Raw genomic sequence first — 19,324 nt, 5'->3', positions numbered from 1 at the left:
CTCCACTATCCCTGCAAATTTAGCTTCCCCTGAAATCACCTTGGAACAGGTTTTAGAATCCATGTCAAAGGCTAAAAATAATACTTCATGGGATTAGATGGACATACCTGATTGCATTCTTATCAGTATCAAGTATGCACTATCTGAGTGTCTGTTTAAATTGTTCAGCCTGAGCTTTTCTACAGGTTTGTGTTTAATACCTGGAGAGCAGCTACTGTGAATCCCTTGCATAAAGATGGCCCCTCTGCAGACCCAGGTAATTATAGGTCTATCAGCCTCACCATATGCAAAGCCATGTAATATATGATAGCAGAATTCATTTAAGTAGGTATATGCAACCTAACTGAACTAGACCCACACACTTTGGTTTTGAGTAGTGCCTCCTGAAGCTAGTAAGCTTCTTTGAAAAGGTAACAAAGGCTGTGAACAGTGGTCACTCTGTGCACTCTGCTTATCTTGACTTGATCAAGGCTTTGGATGCTAGTCCCCATGTAGGAATTATTGAAAAACTTAGGCAAACCTAATGTAAATCCCTACATTGGTTAGTTGATTGCAAATTAGCTGTCCAACAGATCCCAGGTTGTGAAAGTTGCCAGTACACACTCTGAGTATAATATTGTAATGAGTGGTGTGCAACAGGGATCCATGGTAGGCTCTCTCCTGTTTGGCTTTTTTTTTTTTGCAGACATCCAAGCCAATATCCCAGACGTGGTTGATCAAGTTTGCTGATGACTGCAAGCTGGATGCTGTTATCTGCTCATCCAGTGATGACAAACAGGTCCTACAAGGGTTGAATGTGCACATGCGAGGTGTAGTGAAAATGGTCTAAAGATAAATGCAAAGAAGTGCAGTGTAGTAACATTCAGCAATAAAACTGTTCCCACCTCATTTGTTATAAATGGTTCTTTTCTTCAGACAGTGAAGGTCATAAGAAACCTTGGTACTTACGAGGGCAAGTCTCTCTTATTCAGTCATCATGTTTCTACCATAGTTAGGAAATCATTCTATCTGGCCCAGTTAATTGCCAAGGAAATATCTTCAAGAACCAAAGAAGTCATCCTACCCCTGTATTCTTCCCTTATCAAACCCATCATTGAGTACAGTGCCCCATTTGATATGTACAAATCCAAGCAAATCACTCGGTGGGAAAGGCCCCAGATATTACTAATCAAGAAAGTTAAAGGTCTTAAATCCTTCAAATATCCTGGCAGATTAGCACAACTCTCCATATACTCGGTAGCCTATCTGCTGTTCCAGTGTGACTTGTGTCTAGCTTTAGAAGCCATAAAAAACCCAATCCTATTTCGCCTTCTATTTCTTCGCAAAACCTGTGCATCTATAAACACCCACACTAGACACTTAAACTTACACCAAAACAAACAAAAGTAGTTGTAGGATATGTTCCTAAAACAGTGTATTCACAGCCTACGGAATAAGTTGCCACTACAGGTAAAATAGTACCATTTTGGCACTCTTTAAGTTCAGTCTTGATGACTGGGATAGGCAGACGCATTTACATCAGGCTTATTTTGTAAGGCTGTGCTCAGTTTGAGAGGCAAGCAGTAATAAGTGTTTGACAGAGATGGCATGAACTTTTAAGCTTGTATTCTTAAAGGTATCTATGACTAAGTAACTTAGGGTCCTCATGATTGCTTGTATAACATTATTCCTATGTTACAAACCAAAAATAGGGTGTTTGGCACAGGTAAAACCACAAAAGAAGAAAGATGCCAAAACTGCTGGAGCCACGGATGTCAGCAACGATTTTTATTAATAAATACACCAAGAACACCGCTAATGTGTTTTTAGCAGTGTTCTTGGTGGATTTATTAATAAAAATCGTTGCTGACATCCGTGACTCCAGCAGTTTTGGCATCTTTCTTCTTTTGTTGTATTATTCCTATGTTCCTAATATTGCATCCAGCAAAGAATCTTGCTGACAGAATAATAGCACATTCTTACATCCTGCTGATTTAAGTAATGTTCCCACATTCACAGTAAATAAAATGTGTTATGAAATTGTACAGTGTTATTTGGATTTCATTTTCTGTTGATATCTCTACCCAACAGTGACTTACCTGCATCCTATTAACATTGTGCCATTAGTCTAACAAATGCCTTTGTATAATTTGTGAATGTTTTACATTCTAGACACTGTATTGATGTCACAGTGTATCTTGTAGTCAGAACTTGCTAAAATATTTCATATTGGCTTGTTATTGTTGTGATTCTTATTGATAACTGGACAATTCCATCTGCAACACTTCTAAGATGAAATGAATACTGTTATGGACTGAGCACTTAGAACATGACCACAGTGTAATGTAAAATTTACAATTAAAAAATGACGCCTGTGTCAGTATCATGGGCATATGTATATGATGAGGCTGTGAGCAACCACTAGAGTTAAGCTGCTGAATTTACCTCAAAGGCACTAGATGGCTGTGAACACTCATTTATTTGTGAACCATTAATCAGTTCCACTGAGTTTTTAGTTGCATCATCATGGCAAATGCTTTGAATTCAGCAACTCACAAACCTTAAAGAACAAAATGGAAAACCCAAAACTCTGAACTGAAAACAATAGTGGTGATTTACTCAAGCTGTTTAGAAATGTAATATTTGTTTTTAAAATTCAGTCTAGTGTTTACTCTCAAATTTCTCAGTTGTCAACAGTAAAGCTAGATTCCATAAGCAAAAGCTGCTGCTTATACTGTATTGTACTGTATTACACTGCACGTGTCTAAATTCTGCTTGTAGCATAACTTAGGATACAACTCACTGTCGTCATTAGATGTGACTGTATATGCAGATATAAAGCTTTAGTCTTTGCATGACTGTTCCTCATGTTTCTGCAGAGACATCATGTAAAGTCTTCATACCACTCACGAAATGAGAATATGGACAGCAAACTGCATCTAATAGAGTATGATAGTTTACACTGATTCCATTCTTTATTGTCCTGGTGTATTTTATGCAGGTGAGCTGTGTACATACACATATGTAGCATTATCATTTTGTTACTTGTTCTCTTCAGATTCCACTAGTGACAATTGCAATAAACTTTCAAGTAGAGCCGTTGTAGATAGCATAGAAGCTAATTAACCAAGTCAAACCAACAGCAGAAGATACAGCACTCTCCTGTCCCCATAGAAAAAAGTTTGTTAAAGCACATGCAGGCTAATGCTGTAGCATTCTGGGTAAAGATCTATTACTTTTCCACAGTGAATGTTTGCAGACATGTTAGAGATTTAAAGGTGTACGCTTTCATAGTGCAGCTTTTATGTCACTGATTTGAAATCCTTTCCTTTTTGTGTTCACCAATCACAAGAGGAGACATAATTTATGGACTGGGACACCAGGGAGGAGCCACTGCATCTCTCTTTCCCCAGAAGAACTGTGGACAGAAAAAAGAAAGAAATATACTAAGGACCCTGTTTAAAAGTGCTAAAATACAGACTTTCATTAATGATGTATACAGCAAAACTGGCTTTGTTGTAGTATATTAACCCACCAGATGCACAGTAGCAAGCACTGCCCAACCCCGCCAAACACCAAGCAGTAGGGTGACGCACAGTGCAGTCATGAATAAAGTGTTTGTCATCTGCATGAATATTTGTCAGGATCAGCAAGCACATACCGCGGACATTTTAACTCACTGAAAATTCAAAGAAATTCACTAAAAGAAAGTCAATAAACAGACAATGTACTGCAATCCCTTAATGAATTAATGCAGAACTTTAACTGTGCACTCTCTCTCATGTGATAATAGACAATGTAGAGAAATCACATTTACATCTTAAAGTACATTTTGTAGCTAGAGCTTCCTCTCTCTTTTTTAGACAAAATTAAAAAATAAATAAAGAGATGCTAAAGACTCCATTTAAAAATAATAAATTACATCTGTCCAGTCACATTGATGAATATCTTCCTATCTGCTGCAGAATCATTTTCAAGTTATGATGGCAGAAGTTTTGCCGTTGAGTTGTTGTTCTTGGCTGTTCTGTAGTTTAAGCAAGGTAGACCTGGGATGTAAACCAGCTGGAGATGTGAGCAGTGATTCTTGCCATAAATACATGCTCCAGGCAGACAACCAGACCCTTGTGTAATATGCGAACAAACAGGGCAGTGTGTACCTGCAACCTTTATACATCAAGAAATGCTTGGGATCTAGCATTGCCATGACAGTTTCACATCCTAGGGGATGTGACTGCACAGGTAGACCACCTGAATGGCAGCTCCTGTACGATGTTGAGAATTTAAGAATTCTTTTTGTTCAATGTCTTGGTAGAATGTTACACCCTGTTTTAACACCACATGACATTTTCCTCTTCCTCTTTACTCAGTCAAGCAGAGAAGTAAGGATTTGAAGGTGGGTATATTGTAGCTACCATGGCAGGGAATACTGCTATGTATTTTTCCACCTTTCCTTCAGATTCCATGCCTAATCACAAAAATTCATAGAAAATCTATTAAAACATACATTTGTCAGCCTGTGGTGCAACCAAGTTGACAAAGGACTGATTAGCAACCCAGGCAGTGGAGGACAAAATGAGGGAAGTAGGAGTGAGGTCTGATCCATGCACATCATAGGGAGGAAGAGGAGGCAGTCAACAACACGAAACTGCCAATACCTATCAGAATCTAGGGATTACATCAGGCAACACATGGTCCAAGGACATACCTCTGACTCTGCAAGGGCACTCACAGGTATACCAGCCCTCCCAACATGTATTTAGAAATGGACTCGTGCAACAGAGGGTATAGTAGGTCTCAGTACTGTATGGCATTGCTAGGAGAGGAGTTAGGCACTTAAGGCAAAAATTCCTGAACCTGTCATAGATGTTACCACTTCCTTGTACTCGATTCTTGCTGTTGATGGGAACAAATTAAACCGTGAGCTCTTTTCTTTGTAAGAGAATAAATGGGTTGATAAGAGTGACTGGAGAGAGGATAGATGATCAAAGCTGGTGAGCCAAAAAAAGGTAAAATACTGATTAATAAATAAATAAGCTGCCTACTTTCCAGTCCTTTCTACTTTTTACAAACCATACAGGAACAACCTACATTACTGGCACATTTACACCAACATCCTTAATTCCCAAACAAATTCCTGCTGACCATTCTACCCTCTTGTTAGTTCCTCTGACAAATGGACCTACTTTCCAAGGCCCACTGTTGCTCTTTATATTTTAGCTTTTATGCTCTAAATTTGATTAATAAGGTCAATACAAGCTCTGAATGTGATAACTTTGATGTTTTGGCTTCTAGATATAATTTAATCATGAAAATGTAGTACTTATACCAGGTCATATTACAAACATACACAGACAAATACAGAGATGAGCATTATTGTTATATTTTCACTTCTATGGGACTTGTGCCTTGGTGCACAGCTTTTCTAAATGGAATTGGTTCCCAGATTTGGGCATTTACAATATTTTTTAGTAAGTCTGGACCACTATTTCATGGTTTTGACATCAGACTGTTCAGCCCATCTGTCTACCTAGTGGCTGTCTCAGTTTTTCAGCTAAGATATGACATTGTTTTACAAGCACAAATGAAAATGTTGATTTTTTTTTCTCTGTATGTACTTCAATCCTCCAGCTAAAACGGTTGTGCTTTTTATTTTCATGGTACCTGTATTTTATACCAGAGACATTGACTGTTCTCATCTGTAAACACACTTTTTCACATTACTTGAAGACTTGCTTTTGAAAAGAAAGCTTTTTACAGTGGCAGTCATTTCACAGAGGCAAATGTCAGAGATCAAGATGTTAGTATATAAGGAATCCAGTTTATCTCTTCCAAGGACACTGATATTTTCCAAAAATAAACCAAGGTTTCATACCCATGTTGATAGGTAGCATCCATTCCACACCAGTCAGTTTTCTTTCTGGTTTTCTTTGTAGAATAAACCCTTTTACATATGTGAATACAGTCAAACTTGATACGCTAAATAAAGAAAAAGTAAATTAAAAGAGTGTTTAAAACCCAGGCTCACTAAGTAGGCCCTGTCCATGTAACTTTCCATTTGCATTACTTTTTCAGCAACAATTGATAGGTGTTATCAGTGTCTTGATTATGTAGTATTTCCTTTTCCTTTAGCAAGTGTTGCATCAGTGACAATTTTGCAGTAGAAACAGGGTCTCAATTTACACTTTACATGCTATTACCAGCTTGGCATGACATTAAGAAGGATTTTGTCACTTGGCAGATTTGTTTTCCAGAGAAAGCTTTTGCTCGAGGCTTCCCTTATTTTATCCTTTTTTTTTTATTATTTTATCTTATTTACAATTTATATTTTTGACTGAGGTGGTTTAAATAGGAAGCCCCCATTTTCAGTGGAGTTCGGATGAAATAATCTTCAAATACATTAAAAAATGGATATAATAAAATGGAATAATTGTCGCATATAACAGAACAACATGTTACACACAGAAAATGGAGTAGTACAGAGGCAGTCTTCAAAATGTAAACGCTCAAACAAGAGAAACCGAAGCTGATGCAGGTAAAAAAAATAATATGTAGTATATATCTTACAAACATAAGACCAGAAATATTGAAGTTGGAAAAGTAAAAAATGCATAAATAAAATATTATTCTTTAATGAACAAAGTAAGTTTATACATTTTCTTTATTGGTCTTCTGTTTTCTCCTCCCCACCCTATTAATTCAGTATCCCAGATTATTGCTTTTGGTTACCATTCCTAAGTCAAAAGTAACTTTTTGGAACACTGTCCATCCGGTATCATTCATTGCAGAAACACCTTGCATAAAGCATGTATCTGACTTTGGGGTCCTTTTGCTGTGAGTTATTCTTTAGGTTTCCTCTTCTGTTATATCCAGCTCTTTGTTGTTTTCTTTTGTCATCTCTGACTGAGGGTGTGTGTGCCCTCTGCCATTGCATAAAATGGCATCAGTATGAAGGAATGTGCCAAATACCTGCAGTACTTGTTCCTTTCTGCCACTGACACAGTTTGCCTTTTGAGTCAGTGGCTTGCTAGAGAAACATTCTGAATTCAGTGCCTAGAAAGCTGAAGCCTTTTAGTGTTCGTATGGCCGTCCAATCATATGAGTCACTTGCATTGTCTGTTGCCTGGGTGAGGATCATGACATCAAGCAAGCAGGGTAAATACTGTTGTTTTGACCTGAACATCCAGAGTTGGAGACTTATCTGACTTCACTCTAGATGGTACCAGTAGAGGCCACCCAGTGCAGGGATCAACAGTAGGGTCAATTGTTTGACCCCAGACCAGTGCTTGAGTATCAGATGTCCCCAGTGTCCTGCTGGGCAGAACATTGCCTCTTCCACAGTGGAGCAGCTGGAGTGTGTTTGTGTATGCCCTGCAGATGTGAAGCAGACCCTCATGTTGTGTGGCACAGGCTGATTGTTAGCACTGAAGACTAAGGATTCTCTGCTGTAAGCCACACCACTAGATTCTGAAGGGCTCACTGACCCAACTTGGAGGGTCATCTGGGTCCTCTCACGCAAGGGGCCAAAAGGCAAGCCTATACAGAGAGCACTGATCATCAGGAGAGAGTTGGGACTTGTCATCACAGGTGCAGGGAGCATCCTTAGGGGGAACTATGCTGGATATGGGCATTAAGCACTGCTCATGCCTTACCAGCCCCCAGCATTGCCTCTGATAAGCCATTCTGCTTGTTCTGGTGTCCCATTGACAACTTCTGGTGCTCACCCTTTGCCCATTTTACCCCATACAGTCAGCCTATGCAGCTCCACCCTTTCAAAAGCTAGGGTAAGGAAATGTTCTCCCTTGTCCCTCTGTGTGTTGGGAAGAGGATTCCAAGACCTTCATCCGTGAAACAGATACTATCAATGAAAGCCAATCCATGTAGTTGAAAGCTAAAGCCATGACTATAACCCAGATGACCAGTGTTTGAATATTGGCCTGGATATTGGAGGAGCTGGCTAAGAAATGTGAAGAGTGATTGGAGAGTGTCTTTTGATTTGTACCTGGGAAGGAAAAAGGAAAGGTCATGTGTCTCTGGGCTTGCATGCATCCCCAGTGGAGATTAGAGACCTAATGGGAAACCTTATTGTAATGGGAGCAAGTCTGCCTGTGGGTTACTTCACTTGAATCCCCATACTGTGCCCACCACTTGAGTATCACCAGGCATATGTAACAGACAGTACAGCTTAAAGAAATTACTCTGATGGTGTGTCATGTAGTCAGCAGGAATGGAGGAACAACAGTTATGTAAGAAAAAAAAAATAAAGTTAAGGCCAAAGGGTCCTCCTACACCTTCCACTCTCCCCTCGGTCCTCCTCCTGTCATAAAGAGATTTAAACCAATAATAGTTCTCTATGGAGCAGCCTATGGTCCCTTTCCTTCTCTACAGAAATAGTTAAACAACTATTTGGACAAGGCAGAACCTTGCCTCTACTTAACTATGCCATCTGTGCCTGTACAGTCTGGAAGCATCTGGTCTCTGTTCTCTTTCCTCCTTCAAAGGTTGATGCTGTCTGCAGACCACCAGCATTTTGAAATGCTTCCTAGGGCAGACTCTCCTGTGATCTCTTTGGTTCAGCATTGTCCTGAGAGACCACAGTAACTTACCATTGGAAAAAGGAGTCTAAGGCTTTCAGGAGGGTGTGCAAGAGGGTGCTTTCCTTTGTCATGTTGAAATTTAGCTTCCTCAGCTATTTTTATCATCTGTCTAGGTTCCATTTTTCCTTAGTGGACCAAGTACTTGTGAAGCTAACATTCCAGGGTCAAGCATGAACTAGTTAAGACCCATAACAAAGCTTAAATAATGACCCATTCTAGAATCTGACTAGCAGCCTTGACTATCTAGAAAAGATTCAGCGATTTCTTTACCTGGAAGACCAGTGACTATAGTAACCTGCATTAGTCATATAGGTTTCAACAGCTGTCCCATTTCTTGGCAGTTTGCCATCTTTTCTGTGGGTAGTTTTGAGTAAGGATTGAAATCTGTGCCTTATGTCCCAAGTTGTGAATGACCATCTGGCTTTCTGACAAGTTAATCATAAAATGTACAGATGATGGTAGTTGGGGACGAGGGTGATGAAATATCATCACAAATAATTTTAACCTTTAAAGTCACAATTAACAGTAGTGCTAGGTTAATAAACATATGGATAACTACGTGGACATCCATAAGCTTAAACAAGAGATAATGGTCGTCAAGATTCTGGAAGACCGTTGACTCTAAGCTTATTTCCTTAAACCTGTGAACCCCCTTTTGCTGTTGATTTCCATGTGGTGTGCTCTAATATTGATTGCCCTAATGTTGTGAAGACAGCAGGCTATACAGTATGTACCTTCATTAGATAGTATAGCTGTGGCACCTTTCCTTTAAGGATGAGTTCAGGAGGCTGTCCTAGGTTATCTCCTTCCTCCTTCCAGGGAAAACAGCGTTTTTGGGCAGGCTTTCCAGGATCTGGCTGAGGACCTGTAAAAAAAAGAAAAATACATTATTTATAGCAGAGGATGTCTACAGTGCTTTGACACCTTCTGGTTCATCCAGATCACCCTGATCCTTTAGTAAGAAGAAGCCCTCTAATAAAATGAGGAGGATTCTAAAACATCAGTCACTCCATGCCTTCCCCTCTTATTACAACCAAATCACCAAGAATGATGAACCCTCTGTTAGTCCTCAAGTGATTCTATGAATTCTTCCCAGACTAGCCAACAATCAGTAGGAAATGGTGTGCATTTAATGCTATCAGGAAAACCACCAGTTAGGACTTGTATGTTTGCTCCACAGAAAGAAATGCGCTCAGGTACCAGACACTATCACAGAACTTTTGAGAGAAACTGAGACACTACTTTTCAAATTGGCTGTAGAGACCATATGCCCTTCAGAAAGAGGCTCGAGTTTACTCTGCCCTTTCTTAGCTTTGAAGGAGATAGGAAACTTCCGTCTTATTCCAGAGTGAGGACAGTCGTTATGCCATGGTCCAGGCACAATAAGTGTCCACGTAGTATCAGAATACCACCCTGGGCCTACAGTAGCCATGCCTGTACTTTTTTTTTTTTTTGGAAGATCACAGCTCTGACATCTGCCGCAAGTACCAGATATTCAGTTCAGGTACCAGTTCAGGTACCCATAAGCAAAGAACATAGAAGACGTTGGCCTGTATCATGATCAAGAGTATAACAATTTATGACAGAGCTGTTTGCATGACGACTGATGGGGAGGGCCTTTCTTACAACTCTAGGTGTACTTCAGGACATCACAGGAACAAACACTAGCATGACAGGTCAAGGCTTGACCCAGGAGTAGCACTTTCAGCTCCCAACATTTGGGTGTTTCTTAGGGTTCTTGTGTGACTCTGGCCCAGGTGGTATGCAGGAGCCAGTATTTGACCATCATGATCTCAATGGGCAGTCTCTTGAGCTGTCTTATCACATATCATTGGTACTCAGGGTCAGGAACTGTTCTCCTGGAATGATTTCCCAGGTCTTCTTTGCCTGGCTAGTTCCTTTCAATGGGAGTTCTTTAGGCCACTCCACGCTAAGGTACACAGTTTGGAGCCTAGACATCAAGCAGATGTTTGCCTGGTGAGTATTCCAGTTATGGCTGCAAGAACACATCATTAGCCATCTAAGTCTGTAACCTACTCAAGATCAGCTCCATGGCATAGAGGAATGGAACCCTGACTATGACATAGGCTTTGGCGAGAGCTGTAGGTATTGTTGAAGCTAACTGGTATTGGGGAGAATAACTGGTGAGACAGAGCCTGCTTATCTGTGGAGGGAGGAAAAAATTGGAGGAATGTAGCTGGGGATATGTGCTCCACCTGTCATTCCCCAGTGGACTGGTCAGGATTGATCTGGACTGGAGATGGGGATGAGACAGAAACAGGAAGGACTTGCATGCAATTGTCAAAGCCTCAAACCACCCCAGAGCACACCCACTTCTTGTTGTTTCACATTGGGGAATGACATTAAGTAGAGTAGCTCAACAGGTAAAGCACAACTGCTGCAATGTTGGAAGCTTATTGACTGTGGGTTCATTACCCACATATGCATTGTTTGTATTGTGGACCTGACAGACATAGGATGTCTTCAGACACTGCACCCATCCCAGTTCGGTTTCACCAAAGGGAGGTCATAACTGTTAAACCTGCTGGACTTCTTCAAGAAGGTCAGTAGAGATATGGATGAGGACAGAATGGTGTGTAGTGCCTACCTTGACCTGGAAAATATATTTGACACAATACTTCACTCGGGTATTATAGACAAACTCACACATTTAGAGATATCATGATTACTACCCAAGATGTTTTTAGGGATAAAAACAGGAGTTCATGCCTATTGTAGCTCACAGTGGCCAGAACAAATATGGGAGCAAAGAAAAATTCAAAATAAGCTCTGTGCAAATGATCGTGCAATATCTGTCAAGAGGAGATTGGGTATGGTTTTTGGACCTCCAGGCCACCTACATCCATACAAAGGTAGACAATGATTCAAAGAAGTGTTTATGCTTCAGATTAGGAGCCTTTGACTACAAGACCAAAAGCCCACCCTTTTCTGTCACCACAGCCTCTATATAAAGTATATGTCAGTCATGCCAGCAAACCAGAGACTGGCAGACTCCAAGTTCTTGCCAAACTAGATGACTGGCTCCTTGTTGCTCCTTTCCCAGGACAATCTGAATCACCAAGTGCAATTTCTGATGAGACTGTTCAGTCGTCGTCGTCCCCCCTCAGTATTTCACCTTCCTCGTGTGTATTTTGTGTACCAATATTTGTAAAACCTTCACTGTAGAAGAGAAAATGAAGGGTCTCCTAAGTTCCTTGTAGCTTCTTCTCAGATCCCATGGTGGCACATTGGAGTATATGCTCAGGGGTCCTGTTGTATATGACAGCAACCATCTATATAGTGCCCCATGCACAGTTCTGTATGTGACTTACTCACTTCTCCATTTATGATGATGACAGCATGAGCAGCTGATGTTACAAAGAATCCATACTGAATCTTTGTACATGATATGGCTAGAATAGTGACCACACATGATGGAATGCAAAACGGAAGGCACACAGGATGAAACTTGAGTACAGATCTGCTGTAATGGCCACAAGTGAGGGAAGTCAAAGAAGAAAACTGAAGTATCTGGGAGATGTGGTTGAAGAGAAGGGAAATCTGAATGTGGAGGTCAGTGCTAGAATCAGAGGGGCTGCAGCCATCTGGCATAGTGCGTCAGGGATAGTATGTGATGAAAATAACAAAGAAGTTGTAAAGTAAGGTGTATACTACTGTATGGTACAGAAACATGGCAGTCGAGGAAGCTAGACGTGATGGAGATGAAGTGCCTAAGATGGGTGGTAGGATGCATGCTGTGGCACATACAGAAGAAGTAAGAACATCAGAGCAGAAGTCTTGAGTAGCTTCAATTGCAGAGAAGGTCAAAGAGAACAGATTATAGTGGATCAGGCACACAGAAAGCAGAAGACAGTCTGGTGAAGATGATTTGGGGGAGACCAGGAGAAGGGAAGAGGAAGCAAGGATGCCCAGCAAAGAGTTGGGTGTATTGTGTGAAAGAAGACCCTTGACATTCAGACATGACTCGAAGAAGGTTGAAGAGTGAAAATGAATCATGAGAGAGATGGCACCAGTTGATGTGACATTCCATCCCCATGTAGAAAAAAGGGGGTTGATGATGATGATGATGGTTGTTGCAAATCCCAAACCTTTCCTTAGGAAAGTCATTCCAAGTTCCCCTACCCACTACCTTGCTCACCGCAGATACCCTAGAGTGGAGGGAGGTATCCTAGGGGAAAAACAGCCCAAGGTTCCTGGTCCTGACAGGACTTGCAGCTTCCCATCTCTTCTCGTCAGTGTGTTTGTGTTTCATGCAATGCTTATTTCTCTACAGGCCTTCTAAGGTACCCTTCCATGGGGACACTCTGGCACACAAAAGTACCAACATTTTTCTCCTGTGCAACAAGACTCTAAAGTTGCTTGACTGAGTCATAGTTTACCAGTTATTACTGTTGCCATCTCACATACTAAGGGAGTTAAATGTGCTAGCAGACAGGCTAGGAAGAAGCCACCATCTGCCACAGGTATGGTCCCTAGTAAAAAAAAAAAAAAATGGTTAGCAGAATATTCAGATGATGGGGTCAGCCAGTAATAAATATTTCTGCATTACTATTAAATCAGAAATGCCAGATTTAGACTCCTCCATTTCATCAAGTGGCAGCAAGGTGAGTGAGACATGGTTGAATAACTGGTCTCCAGGGTCTTCTGTACGCTGGCTTACCATCTATCTTCATACTTAGAATAATGAAGAAAACCCAGTAGTTAATGTGTGGTATGATCCTGGTGGCATTTCCACTGCTGACACACTACATTCTGGATGGACCCTTCAGGCTTATTCTGTTTGAAGACTTCATCTCAAAATCCTGTGAAAGACATAGCCAGACAAGAACACCCTCACTTAATTGGAATGGTTTCTTCAGTTTTTAATGTGGCCACTAACTGTCATTTCTCACCTAAGGAGAGAGAGATTTTAACCTTCTTACAGAAACACTAGACCTGCAAACAATATACAGTGATAAATGGAAAAGATTTATCCAATGGGTAGCCAGAGAAGGATCAAAACTACACTCTGCACCCTTGGACAAGTTTTAAAACACTGGACATTGAGCATGACCTACATTATACCTCCATTGAAGTGAGTGTGACTGTTATGTGAAACTTCCTCTATGGGCAGTGCTTAACTTCCTTAGTTTACTACTAGGGTCAGCAAGGCATTTTTAAAAACTACTTTTTATTTAAAGGTGGTCAGTCTGTGATTCCTTGCCACCTTGGAACTCGTACTTCATTCTGTAGATGCTGACAGAACCTTGTTTCAAGGCAGGCATCGGCAGACCTTAGAAAACTGTCATGGAAGACCGTTCTACTTTTGGAAATAGCATCACCAAGCAGGGCATCAGAGTTGCAAACCCATTTAGTAGAACCTCTTTACTTGACCTTTCGTAAGGATAGAGTGTTGCTTAGGACAAGCCCTATTTCATGGCCATCGTCAAACTAACATGCAAAGCCAAGGTGAAGCACTCCATTACCTTACCTGTTTCTTTCCTACCTGTCCAAACCAAGGGGGGCAACCTCTTTCACTGCAGGAATTTCCACAGAATTCAAAGATTTTATTTTGGCAGAATCAGACAGTCAAAAGACTAGCTCTTTGTTTTTTGCACCACACAGAAAAATACCATCCACTAACCAGAGTCGTTTCCCCAGGTGGCTATCAGCTGTCATAACATTTTGCTATATTAAGGCAGGCCAGAGCTTACCGGCATTCCCTGAGGGCCCACTCACTTAGAACAGTGGTCACACCAGCCGCGCTTCTAAGAAGTAACCTCAGCAGTTGATATTTGCACTTCACTAACATTGTCTGATTGCACGTATCGGGCAAGCACCACAAACTAAAATATTGTTTCCAGGGCTCGCTCTATCTCTGTGGCTACTGTAGTCAAGGGATGCTTATGTAACCAGGCTCACCCAGGTGTGTAGCTGCTGACTCAGTCCTATTACTAAAGATGGACTCTCTCTTACCAGATATGAGAGTTACCTTAACACTAGGTCTGCAAGAATTGCAACCCTGTTTAATAACACAGCTCACCCAGCCTTCCCCTTACAGAAGCTCAAAGTAACTAGGCAGTCTTTTGCTGTCCTATCCCAACAATTAGCAGCAGACTGCCTAGTATTGCATATTCCTTCTCCTCATCTTCCTCACTACTTTCCAGGAGTTACCTGCATTATACTGTATCATCAGGATGCCCAAAATGAGCACCAAGAAAAGATGAAAAAATGGGAATCAGGCAGCACTATGGAAGCTATCTGACAGCTCAGAGATCTAAAGCTCTGATGTTTTAATGAGCTGTTTCCTTTTTCAGGAGTACAGAGTCTGAAAATTTCCAACGTCATTTGCACTACTTTGTGACCTTGAAAGCTTGAGTGAAGTCACTTAACTAGAAGTGCTTTGAGTAATTGGGATTTGGGCTAAGCTCCTTAGTTGTTTCTTGGGCGGCATGCCTACTAAGTACCTATGAACCTATGTAATAGAGTGCAGATTATCTGAACCAGCTCTAGGTGTTGAGCAGTCCTAATGCTCATGGTATGTAGGACTGCGTTAACAAAAATGGACACACTTATTACAAATCTAGTTTTATGGTAAGCACATCCCGTACATTAAGTTTTTTTTTCTTTTGTTTGGTAGCAGATCTTCTGATAATACACCTTTAATGGGCAAGGCTGAGTAGTGAAATCTCTATAAGCTAAGCAAGAGTTACAGTGAATGTTTATATTTTTCTTAACTTATTATGTTGATTTATACTGCACTTTTAAATCTTTTAACCTGATTATTTGAACTTTTATAATTATTCATATATTACACCGAATAAATATGTATATATATTTTTTTCTTTTTTATCCTTTAAGAAAACAAAAGTTACTCTTCTGTAAGAGCAGAAGGCCTAGCTGTAGTAGAAGTCCTTCTTAAGAAATTAGAAGGTAAGTTTTAAAATCAGGTTATTTTTATTTGTTTCTGCATTGGTTATGTAGATATTTGCTGCGGATTGAATTTATCTTAATGTTTTAATCCAAGTCGTGTAAAACCGAAATTAACTTTTCTTCATGTTTCATGAGTTTTGCTCAGTAAAGGAAGAATCATTGATTGATATGGGTCACCATGGCATTCTTTTGTGGAACTGTCCTTCACTCATTAGCTAGAGCTCTTTGGTGTGTTGAGTTGTACTGTAACATCTTCTGTCACTTCTAATGAGATTTCTAATTGGTGGTATTGGTGGACAGTCTAGAAAAAAAGGAGGCCTTACCTCAATGCTTTACTACAACTTGATAAGAACAGAGCTTATCTATCAGTCCATCCATGAGTTTGATGCCATCTCAGTTTTTAGTTTACCATAACTCGTTACTACATTTATGCATCTGTAATGTCCTGCACTCAGGTTTGCCTTTTTCATTTCTAAAATTTTACATGTTTTTAGCCATTTGTCCTCCAGATTAAGTTAGTATCTACACTATGTTAGATTCTTTGTTCTGAAAATACCATTCTTATCAAAAGATAGCATCCAAGGAACTTCTAAGATAGCTGCAAACTGATCATCAGCTTTATTTCAGCTCTCGCAGTGTGAAAAAAAAACTGACAAGCGTGATTGTGTCAGCGCGAGTAAAATTAGTTAATGGCTAGTAAGTACGCTGCCTAGATGCCAGCAAAGAAGAAATTTAGAGAACCTGAAAGAAAGTTAACCACAAAAGGTGAAGAGAAAATGCTGTCTGGTAAGAATTTTGCACCTGTTTAACAAAAAGCAGTTCAAGCTTCAGATTTGGTATAAGAAATGGCTTCCAGTAACTTGTAGGAAAAAAATAATTAAATGTATTTCAAAACTTGTCCAAGGGTGCTGAGTGTAGTTTTGATCCTTCTCTGGCTACCCATTGGATAAATCTTTTCCATTTATCACTGTATATTTTTGCAGGTCTAGTGTTTCTGTAAGGAGGTTAAAATCTCTCTCTCCTTAGGTGAGAAATGACAGTTAGTGGCCACATTAAAAACTGAAGAAACCATTCCAATTAAGTGAGGATGTTCTTGTCTAGCTATGTCTTTCACAGGATTTTGAGATGAAGTCTTCAAACAGAATAAGCCTGACGGGTCCATCCCGAATGTAGAGTGTCAGCAGTGGAAATGCCACCAGGATCATACCACACATTAACTACTGGGCTTTCTTCATTAAAATAAATTAAATATTGAAGGAGTATATCAACTCGAATAACAAAAAGCTTGAAAAATATAAGTTTAACTTGGCTAGTCAGATGAACTGATAAAACTGCAACAATCAGAGGTTGAAGTGAAGAAAAGTTTGGCTGCATACAACACTTCTCAAGAAGAGATGTTTCAAAAAATGGTAGAGTTAGAAGAAGAAAAGCACAGAGAAAACCTGAGATTTTCTGCTGTACCAGAAAAAAAATGGAAGGAGCAGTCTGTGTAACTTAATAATCAGCTGGGCTGGTATTCCTCATCAGGATTTAAAAATTGAAAGGGCACATCAAGTGTATGCTCCAAACCTGGCCATGAAAAAACAGCTAAGGCTTCTATTAGTAAAGATGAAGTCATACCAGGAGAAAGAGTTGATCCAGACAAAACTGTAGCTAAAGGGAAAAGTATTACAAATTGGAAACATCAGAGAGTTTGTGGGAAATTATTATTTGCCATGCACCCAGCAGTCAGGGAATATCAAGAGGCAAGGGTAAGACTCTAGCTGTTCTATCTAGCTGTCTTCAGAATTTTTTTTCCTGGAGGAACAATTACATTTTTGGTGTAGAACAGGCTGAGAAGGAAGTAAGTGTATCCATTGAAAAGTGCGACAGCAAACAGAAGGGGGCATGATTCTCAATCTTTTGACAATAAAGCTCATAGAGACACTTACCAGTGAAATCTTTTCCAGTGTTCCAAAGGAAAATGCATGTGAGAGAGAAAAAAGCACAGGAGTCGACTAGAAGAATCAAGATTACTTTGGACTTAAAGCAGAGAATGCTGTTGGGAGATGTAGATGAACAGAAGAAAGACCAGCAACACTGACATTAGTGAAAAAAAAGGAGAGAGTATAAAGCGTCAGTCACACCTGTGAAATGTGACTTTCTAATAGGATTGGCTGAGAATGAGTAGACTTGTGTTGATCTTGTTAAACTTGTGGGTGGACTTAAAAACATGTACCCCATTTTATATCATTAATGTGAAGGATACTGAAAAAATGTAACAAAGTAAAACAAATTTTGTTCTTCTTAGTATTTGTATAAAACATTTCATGATATAACCTGCATGTTATTTATATATATCTATATATATATATATATCTATATATATATGGATTCGCTTTATATCCTCGAAATACTGAAATATCGAAATTCAGTATTTCAAAGCTATAAAGTCGAATTTTTGAAACCATGAAAAGTCATAACCACAAAATTCAAAGTCTTGCACACTGGAGATTTTGAATTTTGTGCTTCTATTGCACACACACACACACACACACACACACACACACAATCCTCCCCACACACAAACACAAGCTCCCCACACCCCCTACTTAAATATTCTCACTCCGAGGTCGCACTACACACAAACGCACACAAAACACCGCCACACAAGCTACATTCCCCTCGTACACTCACATCACAGTAAAAAAACACACTGACACACACAGCCCCTATCCAAAACCCTTGACACACACACACACACACACACACACACACACACTTACCTGAATCCATAACCACAGTGAAAACCTCAGAAGCGCGAAATTCAAAACCACCTGTAGTCAAGGTTTTGATTTTCGCATGTCTGAGCTTTTGCTGTTCTCAGGATTCTACTTTATGGGCTCGAAAATCAGAATTTCGAGATTTCAGTATTTTGAGCTTCTAAAGTGAATCTATATATATATATATATATATATATATATGCACGAGTCTACTACTTTTTATCAAACGGACGTTTCAGCGACCATCAGTTAAGCAAACTCACTTCTCCAAACACTCAGTATTCCGAAACAGCAGGTTTCCTAATTCCTTAACACCAAAACAACCAGTTAGAAAATCCAAACAAACACTTGTAATAATTTTTGCACCCCCCCCAATCCCCCTGCAAATTAAATATACCAACTCAGAGATCGCACTACAGTGACAACAAGGGTCATCTTCCCAATCCTTACTGTAGTGCGATCTCCTCTAAAAACCGACAAGTGCTCTCAAACTACTGGTCGCTGGAACAACCTTCGGAAATTTGCTTTTTTTGGAATACTGACTGTTCAGAGAAGTGAGTTGGCTTAACTGTTCGCTGAAACATCCATACAATTAAAAATAGTAGACCCATATATATATATATATATATATATATATATATATATATGTGTGTGTGTGTGTAGATATATATATGTGTGTGTGTGTGTGTGTGTGTGTGTAGATATATATATATATATATATATATATATATGTGTGTGTGTGTGTGTGTGTGTGTGTGTGTGTGTGTGCATGCATGCGTGCGCATATATATGTATGGTAAAACAATTTATGTATTGTGTATTCAGGAATAGTTTAAATGGGGGGGTCTTTTCATGAGCTATTGTATATGTTAATGATATTAAATTATGCAAGTACTTTTTTAGTTGTAAGAAATATAGGCTTCAGATTATAATGAGAAGAAAGACTGAAAAAAGCATTCTTAATGTTCATTCTGGACTACTACATGGAGACAAGCTGTTTGCCTGTCCAAGCAATTAATCTTGAGAGTTCATTCTTTGCTGAGAGAAATGCAAAAT

General features: G+C 39.7%; 1 protein-coding gene across 1 annotated transcript in view; it reads left to right on the top strand.

The window, feature by feature from the left end:
* Nucleotides 1-19,324, top strand: part of ECPAS (Ecm29 proteasome adaptor and scaffold) — a 2,158,898-nt gene that overhangs the window by 2,122,894 nt on the left and 16,680 nt on the right. Inside the window, exon 48 of the mRNA XM_044061033.1 lies at nt 15,435-15,506. Coding sequence (XP_043916968.1) covers nt 15,435-15,506 — 72 coding nt within the window. The remainder of the gene's footprint in view (nt 1-15,434; nt 15,507-19,324) is intronic.

This window comes from Protopterus annectens, chromosome 2.part0 (genome assembly GCF_019279795.1).
Source record: "Protopterus annectens isolate FY-2018-M chromosome 2.part0, PAN1.0, whole genome shotgun sequence".
Lineage (NCBI taxonomy): Eukaryota > Metazoa > Chordata > Ceratodontiformes > Protopteridae > Protopterus > Protopterus annectens.
This window is presented reverse-complemented; position numbering and strand designations above follow the sequence as displayed.